General features: G+C 37.0%; 1 protein-coding gene across 1 annotated transcript in view; it reads right to left on the bottom strand.

The window, feature by feature from the left end:
- Positions 1-749: 749 nt before the first annotated feature.
- The window catches only part of LOC147622818 (agamous-like MADS-box protein AGL11), a 162,435-nt gene continuing 149,575 nt past the window's right edge, over positions 750-13,609 (bottom strand). Inside the window, exons 6-8 of the mRNA XM_086822702.1 lie at positions 1,482-1,523; positions 1,258-1,403; positions 750-1,161 (exon numbers count right to left, since the gene is read on the bottom strand). Of these exons, the coding sequence (XP_086678828.1) occupies positions 1,131-1,161; positions 1,258-1,403; positions 1,482-1,523 (219 nt within the window). The 3' untranslated portion in view covers positions 750-1,130. The remainder of the gene's footprint in view (positions 1,162-1,257; positions 1,404-1,481; positions 1,524-13,609) is intronic.

Consider the following 13,609-nt stretch of genomic DNA (forward strand, 5'->3'; position numbering starts at 1 on the left):
TCAATTAGTAATTATTCTCCATCTCCCTTGTGGTGAGTTATCATTTTCAATCAATAATAATTCTCCATCTCCCTTGTGTTGAGTTTTTGTTTTCAACAAATAATTATTTTCCATCTCTATTGTGTTAATTTTCAATTAGTAATTATTCTCCATCTCCCTTGTGTTGAGTTTTTGTTTTCAATCAATAATTATTATTTTTTCTCTCATGTGTTGAATTTTCAATTAGTAATTATTCTCTCTCTCTCTCTCTCTCTCTCTCTCTCTCTCGTGTTGAGTTCTTGTTCTCTGCATTCACATAATTTGTAGTTTCTTACATGGTATCAGAGCATAGGCCTTAAGTCACGCTTTGTAGCAAGTTGATGTGAGAACTAATTAGGATCAAAGAAGCAAAAATTCTATCCTCCAAGGTTACAACATCGAGTTAAAATTTTATTCACGTAATAACCCAAAGGTAAGGAAAGTCATGTAAGTTGTAATGTAGTATTCTTAGGGGCTCCAAATTGAAGTGAGGTGGTTTGCTTGACTTTATCAACAAGTAAGAAGTATATCAATATCCTATTAAGACAATCACCACTAGAAAAATTGGAAGCTCTTCTTCAAGGCTATTTATATATATAAGGGAGGCTTTCACACATAACATGACGATGATCAAGCAACTCTTTCATACTAGCTGGAAATTTCGAAATTTCAAGTTACAGCTTTTAGATGAGTTGAGAACACCTTTCGCAAACAGTTAATTGGAAGACAAGATGACGAGAAGAAAGTTCCTCTTTTAAACATAGAGGGGACTAGAGAGTTAGAAATAGTTTAAAGTTCCTCTTTAAACACAGACGAGAGAGTTAGAAAAAGTTTAAAGTTCTTCTGTAAACTTTCAAGTCTACGCATGCTCTTGTTTATATTCCCTTTATAGTAGTCACAAAGTAGAAGCATATGACTACGCTGTTTTCTTAATTGCTCTTGTTGTGTTTATATTCCCTTTATAGTAGTCACAAAGTAAAAGCATATCCTGCAAGAAGAATACTGTGGTACTACGCGTCTAAGAAGCTTTTCTATAGCATGCTACAGAAAGCACTCTCTTCGTCTCTGCCTTGTTCTTGGTACCACGTATTCTATGAGGATAGCGTGTGGTATTACTCGGTATTGCTTGGAAACAGTTCCAACCTACAAGCATGCAGACAAAATGGCGTCGTGAGATGTTAGAAACACAATGTCTTTGGGCGCTGCAGGATGTAATCGAAAGTGAATCAAAAGACGTACCCAAGCTGCAAAGAGACGGCATAATCTTCTTGGACTGATTTTGGAGCTCCCCCTGACGCATGACGACTGGGAGGGACTGCTGCTACTCTAAAGTGCGTGGAGGACGAGCTGCTATGACTCGGACGCTCTTGAATGGCCTCCGCAAGCTATACAGGCCATGAAACCAGGTTGTTGTGGCGCTACCAACTAACTACAAGTCTACATACACAACCATATCTTCTTACCTTGCGTTTTAGCTGATTATTCGCTTCCCAAAGCGCGGCTTCCTGCCAAAACAAAAAGAAGAAGAGCAATAATAACCACCCTCCGTAACTTTAGAGCCTCCAAATCACTTCAGAACACTATGTAATGCCCTACGGACCTTCAAAATGACCCATTTAATCATCAATGCTCTCATGGGCTTTGCCTAAAATCCTGTCTAGCAATGGGACTTTGCATCCTCATGTATTCTACTAGAGACTTGCCATGTCTACTACTAGTAGAAAAGTGTCTCTACTGATAGTGGGAACATGTCATGCTTAAGGATCTCCTCCCTAATGTGGAGCTACCATGTAGAGGGAAATCTTGGATCAAGAGCATACGGATGTGGAGTGCGCTATAGGTGACAAACATGGTCAAATGTGACTCTAGAGGGTTGAGATGCTCCACGAGGTAATATAGAGTGGTGGCACGGCCTCTTAGATGGGTTAGTGGTACTGGTCATGCCTCTCAGGATCCCTAGTCGATGTTGTCATCCTCGTGTACTTGAAAATGATTGTGAAATGCCTTGGGTTTTAGCTCTCCTCTCTTGGAGGGGAGTCTCTATGGCTACTGAGCTTTTCTCTCTTAGAGGGGAGTCTCCATCTCTACTCAAGAAAATCTATATATTTACAAGGAATCTACCTTATGCATAGAGCTTAAATACATAAGGTAGTGCTCTAGACGTTTGTATATGGGCTCTATATGCATAATCCTCTAAGATCCAACAAATAAACAACCAAGCATCTCTACTCAAAGAAATCTGCATTTTTACGACGACTCTACCTTTTGCATAGAGCTCGAATGCATAAGGCACACATGAAGCTCTATCATAGTCACAAGGGATGGGGGACGGTAACAGGGGATGGGGACGAGGACGGGGACGAGACGGGGGACGGCCATATGTAGGGAACAAGGACGGGGGTAGGAACGGCACTTAAAAATTACTTTGTCAGTACCACCCACTCGCCTATACGGGCAAATCTTGCATGTCCATGGCTGTGCACCACCTCCATGACAGGATGGGGTGTGATTGACCTCATCCCACCATGTTCATCTCGTCGTCCTTCTATGGGTAGTTGGAACTTGAAGAGCCACTGCCACGAGGAGGATGCCATGGATGATGGATGCCTCCTTATCACTTGATAGCGAGAGAGAGAGAGAGAGAGAGAGAGAGAGAGAGAGAGAGAGAGAGAGAGAGGCTTGAGCCTTGAAAGTTGAGGGAGAACTTGAGTGTGAGGAGGGGTGGGTGGGTGTGTGTGTGTGTGTGTGTGTGTGTGAAGCTTGAGAGAGAGTGTGTGTGAGGGAAAGTGTGTCTTGAGAGGCTACAGCTTGCTTGTGTGAGAGCTTGAAACTTGAGACCTTGGTCCTTGAGGCTTGCCGCTTGAGGGGGAGAGAGAGAGTGTGTGTGTGTGAAGCTAAAGCTTGAAGTGTGAGAGGGAGTGTGTGTGTGTGTGTCTTCTTATAGGGAGGGAGGCAAGAGAGAGGCCAAGGCCCAAAGCCTCAAAGGCTCAAGGCCTATGGGCCAAGGCTAAAGGCCCATGAAAAGCCCCTCCCAAACGGCCAAAAAAAAGGTAAAAAATGTGACCATTGCCCAAACAGTAACCTGCAGGTGTTCCTATGCAGCAATCCCCCACAACTGTCCCCTCTTGGATCCGTCCCCGGAATGCCGTCCCTTGTGAGGGACGCCCAATTGGGGACATCTATCCGTCCTTGTCCCACAATGTTCCCGGGATGGCGTCCCCCCGTTCCAAGGGTCCGTCCCCTCCGTCCCAAGGGACTATGAGCTCTATGCATGCATAGAGTGCTCTTATGCATGGATATATCTCTCTATGCATCCACAGAGTGCACTTATACATGCATATCTCTTCTATGTATGCGTACGACTCTCTTTGAGCTCTATATGCATGAGTTTTTATGTATGCATAGACTGACATATGCATAGCTAGATCTCTCTATGCATGCATAAAACTCTCATGAGCTCTATCTATGGCATAGCGCTCTTATAGAGCACTCCCTACATAAAGTGCTCTATGCATGGACAGAGCTCTCTTTTGATCGATAGAGCTCTCCATGCGTTACTCTATGCATGTGTGTTTAACTTTTATCCCTTTCCATAAGGAGCTCATGTGACGATCCCTTACATAGTCTTTGCCACGCATGAGGCATTTGATAGATGTTATCAAAGAAATGGGGCCAAATTCATGTTGGAAGTTGGTTGCAATCTCACGCCCCCATATATACCATCTCCTTCTAACCTCCATCAGTATTCCCATGTACCCACCCCACCACTTTTCCATTGGTATTTCCATTTACACCTCCGTTCATGCCCACCTCAAGCCTACAATCTCCCATTCATGTTCATTCTTTCCATCGACATTCCCATCTACCCACACCGCCACTTTTACATCAATATTTCCATTTACGCCTCCATTCAGGCCCACCTCAAGGATAGTTTTTTTTAAATTTAAAACATATGCTTAACGATCGAATTTGGCTTTTTGATATATCTATATATCATAAATGTACTTTTGGTATGTTTGATATCAAATGCAATTTTTTCCTATACTCTAAAATGTGATTGAGATCTTTATTTTCTTAATGTACTCTTGATCTTAATAATATGTATTGAAATTTAATTTAAAAAACTATATATAATGAAAAAGATCATATATAATATTAAAATATGATTAAAATGAGATTAAAACTTGACTATAATCACAATTATAAATGCGATTATAGATGAGTTTATAAATGTGGGATCCAGTCTAACAAGAACCCCATAGTTGTAAACTTATAGCCCCATAGCCATGCTAATAATCACATTTATAATTGAAAAATATCATTATTTAAATCTCTATCTTTTAATTTTTATGAGGATAAAAATGTGGATATTCTCCCCTATTTCTTGTACTGATAATCTAATCACAAGCTAGTTGATATCTTTGGCAAGACTTCTTATGGCAGACCTTATCTCAATCATCTTTCATTTAAACTACTTTTTCAAACAAGAGTAGAGTCATTTATCTTATTTATTGGAGGCTTAATCTAAGTTGTTACATCTTGAAATTTACGATCTTTAAACTTTGATATATTATTATAATTTTATCGTGTTTATATATCAAATTCTTATGCATCTAGAATTGTAGGAACAATTTCTTACCCTCTAAAATTCAGGAAGGTCTTGTTATTAGTCTTTGTGTTGATAATAGGTCTCTCTTTTTATGTACATGCACAAAATAGAGGAGAGGAAGTGCAACCAGAGGGTGGAGGTGGATAAGAGAGTATCATGATGGAGACTGGACACAAAAATGTAGAAATGTGTTGAAGTCAAAAGATGACCTTAGCCTTCCCGAAGCATGTGTTGTTGGGTCTTATCTAAGAGTAATCTACAACTTCCATATGTCGGTGTGCTAGCTTGTCCATTGTGTCCTCAATTTTTTTGTCACACCCAATGCTCCTTTTACAAAAGGGGTTAAGAGAGCTCTCTCTATGCCTAGATGGGGGCAACAAGAGATAGTCCTTCTCAATGGTTCTCTCTCACAGAAGGCAAAGAATGAATGGAGGATAACCTATAATCAAACCTATCTCACATGATGCATCCTTCAAGCAAACAATATTCAGTGGCATACAAGCAAGAAAGAAGAGGGAAAAGTAGAGCTTAGAAGTAAACTATTACAAGGGAATGATTGTATCTTACTTAATGTAAAAAAAGGGAGAAAAGTAGAGCTTAGAAGTAAACTATTACTTTACGATCGTGATAAACATAGAAATTCATGGCAATAAAAGGTCCTAAAAAACATCCCTTGATTTAACGGATTGCCTTACAAAAAATATAAATTCCTATGTCTAAACTGTTATCCTCTTATTATCCTGAAAAGATTTTGAGGTGAAAATCATATTTTTTCATGGCCATAACTATCTCAATTTTTTTATGCATGACCATCTTCCAAATATTCATGCTCTAAGTTTCTTGATAAAATCAAACCAAAATAATTTCATTGATTAATATTATTAAGGTGACTACATGATCTAGGCTAATTGCCTAAGCTGATTACAAGTGAATTTGATATCTAAAGATCACACATTTTTAGCCTAAGAAACAAAAATTCTCCACGATTGTTACTTGAGAAATTTGCGCTCAAATTATTTCATCTATTTAGGTTATTAAGGTGACTTAACAAATGATAAAAATAACCTTAAATATATTTAATAATTTACCACAAGTAGAGGTACATGCAACATTATAATTTGAAAAATTTACACATGTAAGAAAAAAATTATCTCGACTCATTCTTAATTTCTCCTAAGCCTTACATAGTAGTTGAGAGAGATTTTCATGACAGAAAAATATATTGCATTAGTAATTAATTTAAGTGAATTTTTTTCTTAGAATATCTTTTAATTGAGTGTTTGAGAGCTAAAAAATGACAATAGTGTGAGCATATATTGTGATTTGCTTTGTCCATACTAATAAATCAATGTCTTCACTAAAGTAATCGGTTAAGAATTTATATCTAAACTTTTCAATTTAGTTAAAAAACAAGGTGATAGTCTCAACATTCAAAACTTCATTGATAAAAAAATAATGTATATGAACCCTTTCTTATATTTGGGTTATCTAGTGATGACAAACTTATGGAAATAGTGTTTATTATTATATAAATGACTAGATATTCCATTTAAATCCTTTTGAGATGTCTAAAAATATGTGATGTAGTCTATTATTCTATACTAATAAATATGGTACAAAATTCGTAAACTTTTGTCTAAAATAAAGTCCTTAGAAGGTTAGGTGTATATGTGATTGGCTCTCACAAAATCCACCAATAAAGCATAACATTCTATGGAACATGTGTGCAAGATTTAGTCCTAGTTAATGATTATTTGATTAGATATAAAAATCCAAGTGTTTTTTTGAGATACCTGAAGACATTAGAGTTTTCATTAAGATCTAAATTTTGGGGTTTTAATCAATTTTTAAGCCTAAGATGGATTATATAGGTATATTGGCTAATTAAAGCCTTTGATCCAAACATAGCCCAACCAGCTCTATATTAGGATTGTAATGTAGTCTATAAATTCCTACGGAATTAAAAATCCTAGAGGTAACTAATGTGATTCCAAAAAATCTCAATTTTCCTTCGCTATATATTTGATGATATGCAAAAAGGAATCCTTTGATTTACACTATCCATGTGTTCCAAATATTTCCATAAAGTTGGTCAGTAATACGAGGACGTAAATATGTCCACATAAATATTTATGTCATATTACATAACTAGTATTAAGGTCATAGCTTTACTAGTAAAGCCCATGAGGAATAATATAGTTCAAAGAGCTAGCTTACAGACATCCCTAGGCTTAACCTCATGTACCCAACCAAAATTTTTAAAAATGGAAACAAAAATAGATAGCAGGTGTCAAGGGAGTTACTCAAGTCTATCCTCCAATACCCAACGTCATGAATCCATATCATATTATAAAACTTAATACAAAGATGCAAATTGTGCTACATGCTTTTGACATATAACTTGGATGTGTGGTAAACTAGGTAAAGATATGTGGATTTAAGAGTTGAAGTTCTATTAGGGGGTTGACCTACATGGCTCATACCTTACTCATAGAAATGAGGGTAAGGTTCTATACATTAGTTTATAAGTAGTAACATTGTTTTAAGTACGGATTCGGTCTTTTTTCAAGGTAGATAAATTGTTGCATATGAATTGGTGGATGATTACATAGAATATTGTGAGATATTGATAAGTGATGAAAAGTATATTTGGGTGTGTGAGCATATATCTTCAAATAAGAACTATATCTTAACAAGAGGGTTTCATTGGGCATCTAAGACTTACTTTAAAGATAATAAAATTTCTTTAAAACTAAAGAAACTATAAGGTTATAAACTTTGGGGAGGAAATTTGGAGAATTGCATAACTTAGAAAGAACCTAACCATCTAATTAAAAATCTCTTGTTGATTTCTAATGGAGACTCAAGTCCCAAGGGATTGAACCACATTCACAAAAATGAAAAGGTGTGGAAATAGGCCTAAGATTAAATTTGGTTTGCTAAATGGAAAATTATGTTTATTGGTTTAAGCATAATCTTAACAATATTATGTTGAAACCAAAACTAAACTAATTTTTTATCTCAAGATTATCTATAAACTTACGTAAGATATTAATGCTACCTCTTAAAAGAAGGTTAAGGTTTAGAAGCATGATCTTTTAAGGTTTAAATCACCTAAATTGGTGTTAGATGAAGATATAATTCTTGCTTTCTTGCTTCATCTCTAAAACTCTGATGTACCATGATAAAGGACTAGATGGAGCCCTAAGATAAGTTATAAAATCCTTAATTAGAATCTCCAAGAAGGTTGTTTGATCAGTAAGGTGGTGGAATTGGTTCTCTTTTTTTTTTGTTGTCTTCACTTCTGTATGTTTCTCTGTCCGAATTGTAGTTATTAGTTTGGTCGGAACATCTTTCGCTAGTTGTCTAATGTGTTGCCTTTAACTTATGCAGTTTTTCACAAAGCTTGATGTTATCCTTTAATGGTAATGATAGCAATCCTATTCGGCTACCTATTCGAACCAAATAGCATTCACATGGAGAAACTCAAAGGCCTGACAAGAAGAAAACAAGACAATCTCAACCATGGCATCCAAAGGAAACACACAAGAGAATGCTACTAAAGGAAATATGGATTCTAAGAGTATTATTACAAGCCCAAGGCTATCATGAAGGTGAAACCCAAGTTTGGATCCTAAAAAGTAAAAACCATGGTCCCAAAGAAGAGCTATATAGCCAAGAACAATAGGTATGCACCCAAGAAGAAGTCTACACCAAAATGGAGAATCCATCAAAACCAATGTATCGTGCTCGATACCTAAGACTTCATCAATGATAGGTACCCACAAACCTATTTCAAGCTCAGGAATACTATAAGGGCAATACCATCACATGGTGCCTAAAGCTTTCAAGATTAATCAAGTTTCACATCAACTTCAATTCAATGAGCCGAAAATAATTATCTCATGTGGAGACAAAAGCACAAACAATCTAGACACATGGATAACTCTACTTGCACACACCAAGAGTGGTGGCCTATCACTTCATCCAATGAAGGGATGTAATTGGACATTTTCCATAGATCATCTACAAGAACTCACTCTTTTAACCAACACAGTTGACATAAGAACATACTCTCCTAAAAATGGAGGTAGAGACAAGAACCTGTTTCTCACATGGTGGTAAAGTAAATGCCAGGGAGCCACAAGAACCACTACCTAAAAAGCTAGAATACCACAAGAATATCCCACAAACATAATTTGGTGAATCATCATTGGAAGGAGTGTAAAGGTAATTGACTTTGGCAATACTCACCACAACTTTTAAAAGAATCACGCCTGTGATTCCACAATCATGCTTGCTAAAGATCAAAACAATTTCAAGGAATGGTATAAAAAGGGATACATAAGCATGAAGGAGTATGCTTCATCCTCTATATTAGAAATCACATAAGGTTTGGTAGCGGTGTGATTTTGCCGTGAACCAGTCACATGGGACACAAAATGGGGATGGGGAATGAGGATGGAGAAGATCGAGAATGGCCATTCCCTCTGTGACTATAGAGTGACATGGGACGAGAATGGGAAGGGGAAGATGATGCCATCCCCAACATTCCCTAGTCTAAAATTGCACATTCCTTGTGACTATGCCATGAACACATGGCGTTTAGGAATTAGTATGCAGTCACATGCCACAAGGGTTACGCCATGATTTTTAGGTAGCACTTGATCGATAATCACACCAACAAGAGATCACCAAGCTCAATCATTTGCACACACATGGATGCTACACATGCTATGTACATCATCGTCTGCGTTGTTGGGATTTTCAAATCATGCCATGTGCCACATCATGAAAAAGCATGCCAACATTGTTGTGATTAGTTAATCATGCTAAAAAAACTCGGTTGCCAAATGTGTCTAAATTCTTTCAAATCATGTACATTCCTTTCAAATGAGACTCCAAATGAATATTCTACAATCACTTCATGAGTTGCAAGAATCACACCAAAAAATATTCATCCAAATGTGCAAGTGTGAAAGTGCATTGTATTTTAATATTTTCTCATCATTTCTAAACTATTGAAGCTCTCTCCGCTAAGTATACTGCACTATTATCATCGTGATTCTTCAAAGAATCATGCTGATGATTCTTATCTTTGCATAATCACGCGAATTTATCCATATCACAATGTATGCAAACCATGTCGAATAGGTTAATACATATCAATCATCATTTGATGTAAATACAAGAAGATTTTCGTCACTATGATTCTTCAATAATCACGGATGTGATTTCAAAAAACCTAGAGAATTACATGAAGGTTGATGTCTACTCAAATGTGTAACCATATAAGCATATGTCTTTCTTTATTATCCTAACACTCGAGATATAAGTCATTTTTCTTTAATTTCATGAAAGTTTCATCACAATGGTTCTCAAAATCATACCTATGATTTATTCTTAAAGCATGAAGAATCTATATCAAATTTCAAGAATGGACACACCAAAATCTTTTACAAACAAGTCATGGAACAATGGCGTGTCCAAAACCTAAACTTGGTTGGTGTCTATAAAGGTTTGGCACGGATAATGGTGCTTTCGACTCCAAGAGCATGTGGTAGAGAGCTAGGATGTGCTTCCTAGTGTTGTAATGCATCAATGTATTATGAGATGAAGCAATGTATAAGCAATATTCCAAATAGAAGCTTTGGGTACCTACCCAACCATAAATTAAGTGTGTGTGAACACTTAGGACCATGTGTAAGGTAATTTGTCTCATAATGCAAGAACACTCTCCCACTGTGCAATTGAGCTTTCCCTCTTACTAAATCTCTCTCTAATCTTATCTCTAATGCATGCTATTGAGTGTGTATGAGCTATGTGAGGTGGGAGGATGAAGTAGTGTCCGTAGTGTGACATGACGGTGTGATAATTCTTGTGGAAGAAGGTGGATGGTAAGGTACCTGTTAGACATTTACATTAATTTAGTCCGAGGCAATTAGGCCTAGACCGGAAATTATTCGTGTGTGCACGGGCAAGGGCCTAGTGGGCCCAAGGTCCGTAGCTCGTGCACACACGAATAATTTCCGGTCTAGGCCTAATTGCCTCGGACTAAATTAATGTAAATGTCTAACAGTACCCATGGTGGTGTTGAGCTTGGAGACCTCAATGGTTATGAAATTGGTCATTAAAAAGATCTCGATGACACATTAAGGTGAGTAGAAGTGAGTGGGGACCCTCTTGAAGCTATCTCTTAGCCTTAATAGGGTACCCATGCCATAGTAGGATGAGTTGAATCCCATGTTGAGATATCAAGCTCAACTACTACTACAAACATTGATGACCCTCCTAGGTGATAGCTTCCGCACTTATGCCACTGATGTAGTTTGTGAGATTATGTTTGATATACGGCTAGTAGGTAATAAGCTGTGTGACTTCCACACTTTAGAGTACTAGAGTTATGGCATAGTTATCGTGTCATCTCATATAATCGAGTTCACAATATGGACCGATCATTGTATGGTATTGTAGGAGAGTACTTTTCCTTATAGTATGTAATCTTATCCTTTTATTCATATGGTTCTAGACAAGAAAAGAAGATAGAAGAAAATTTAGCCATCCATCTCTCTCATGTCTTACTCTCTCTTATGTGTGTGTGTTTTCTTACACTTTTCAAACCTGTACGAAATCGCTGACGTAGTTTTTTTCCCTCCCAAACTATTTCCTCTACTCCTTTCTTTGAAGAACTGCAACGGTTCCATCTACTCTATCAATCTACCTCTATCCCATGCATTTGTAATTCCTTCCTCTTCCTCTTCCACCTTCTCTTTCTCCTTACTCATCACTACACGGCTATGGTGTGACCTAATGAAGGTATTCTTCTCTTATGCTTAACTCTAATGATTAATAGAGTACATAATGACATGATGATTAAAGTTTAAAGTACTAACATTCTTTTAGCTTCTTCGCCTTCTTCTCTTTGTGAGCATTCTTAATATGTATTTGTATTTTCTATGTCTCTTATTGTTTGTAGGTAGAGTTCATTAGATGTGTTACTAATCACTTTTTCTGATTTGATATTTTATAGATCTTGCACTAATCCTCTCCTTTAGCTTGACAATAAATAGTTAAGCCCTCTTTTTTTTTGTATTAATTGAATGTTTATGTTTATTTAACCCTTGGGTGCTGGGTTTAGGTCTCAGTGATTATGCATAAATATTAATGCATAGAGACTAAACCATGAATAGAGCTATATCGATAAGGTTTAATATACGTTTAAAGCTTATGCATGCTTTAAGCTTATGAATAATACCTTATGCATAGAGCTACATGCATATTACATTGTGTATGTGTGATTGTATATGGGTGAGAGAAATTGAGTGAGAGGTGGGTCGAGCTTTCATTGGAGTGTGATAGCGGTGGTGAAGTGGAACTCTTGGGTGCTCCTGCAACGACGACAGCCACAAGAATCCCAGCAACCAACATTCAATGAGGTGAGTGACACACCTCCATTTGCATTTTTTGTGTGAGGCCATGGTAAATTAGCTTCTCGTTTAAGCTATTTGTACTCCCAAGTGAGATTAAGCAAAGCCCCACGACATCTAGTCGTTCCTTGCACCTTTCCTGTGGCATAAGAGCTCTATGTACATACATGCCATATCCATTTAGGGAGCCTATGGTAGAGTGGAAGGAGCTAATGTCTATCACTAGTAAAGGGACACTCTGGGAGACTGTAGTAGTTATAGTACACAGCTTACAAATCCATAGCTATAGGATCTACTTAAAATGAGAATGGTAATGTTTATGATTTCTTACAACTAGAAAGGATTTAAAAAGTAGCATCAACTACACACACAGGGAGGCTAGTTAAAGATATAAACAAATGATGAAACCGAAAGATTAAGGAGTCTAATATTAAGAGGAGAGAAAATAATGACCATTTACAAATATTGGCTGATATACATATGGGCATCTTCAATACACAGAGTGGATCATCTATACATGCCAATCAAAAGGAGGTTCACATCTACAAAGTTAACCGTGGATCACATGTTGCTATAGAATTGCATTATTTAATCAAGATACTTCAATAGCATAGAGAGCCATTGGTAAGGTTTTCTCCTCTCGAGATATGAACCTGGTATGAAATACCTAATCTATGTTGAAATGAGTGATGTTAGAGTGCCAAGTCACCTAGCCAAGTTATCCCACATGAACTATCGTAGCTTTGTTATACTCTCCTCATATAAAAGAGAACCATTTCAAGAAATTCAAAATGTAGCAAGCTCTCAGGCCTCTCTACTATAAGTACAAGTCTCAATCTTGTAATCTAATTGAGCTTGAGTCCTAAGCTAAATTAGTTTAGTTCATTCATTATGTTTGGAATTAGGTATCACCCACCCTAGCTTAGCTTAGTACTAATCACATGTTAATTAGATTAAGATTAGGATCTAATTAGATAGTTGATTGTCATTAGGGAGCTTGATCCATGAATTTCATCATGGTATCAAAGCTTGGTTTAAGCTCTCCATTAACTTAGCTTTAACTCATATTAGTCTAATCTCTTCATTACTAGCTTAACTGTCTACTAACCCTAATCCTATCCAACTCTTCTATGTGTGGTCCAAAATTCAAATGCTCACCATTTCTCATTCTCTCCTCCATTAGCTAAGAAACTTTTCAAAACTCTTTCTCAACACTAGGATAAAGCATAGCCAAGAGCTCTTCGTCAATTTTGCCCTAAATCGCTCGATTTTAGCGCTAAATGCCAGACTAGTTTTTTGTTCATTCACTGTCTGTGCATACAATTAGGCCAAGACCTTCTATCTAAAGCTAATACATGGTACAAGACCTTTAGAGTCCAAATCCCATATCAAATACTTTAGTGTACAAGCTGGGAAGTCAAAAAAACCAGCAGGACAACATGAAATCCACAATTTGCACCCCAAATTGACTTAATTAGTTGATTGGGCCTTTGATTACCATCAAATATAGTATAGCTAATACAAAAGACCCATCAACCTTGCTTCCTATAAGCCC

The sequence above is a fragment of the Cibotium barometz genome, chromosome 28 (assembly GCF_041138505.1).
Source record: "Cibotium barometz isolate CiBa-2024 chromosome 28, ASM4113850v1, whole genome shotgun sequence".
Classification (NCBI taxonomy): Eukaryota; Viridiplantae; Streptophyta; class Polypodiopsida; order Cyatheales; family Cibotiaceae; genus Cibotium; species Cibotium barometz.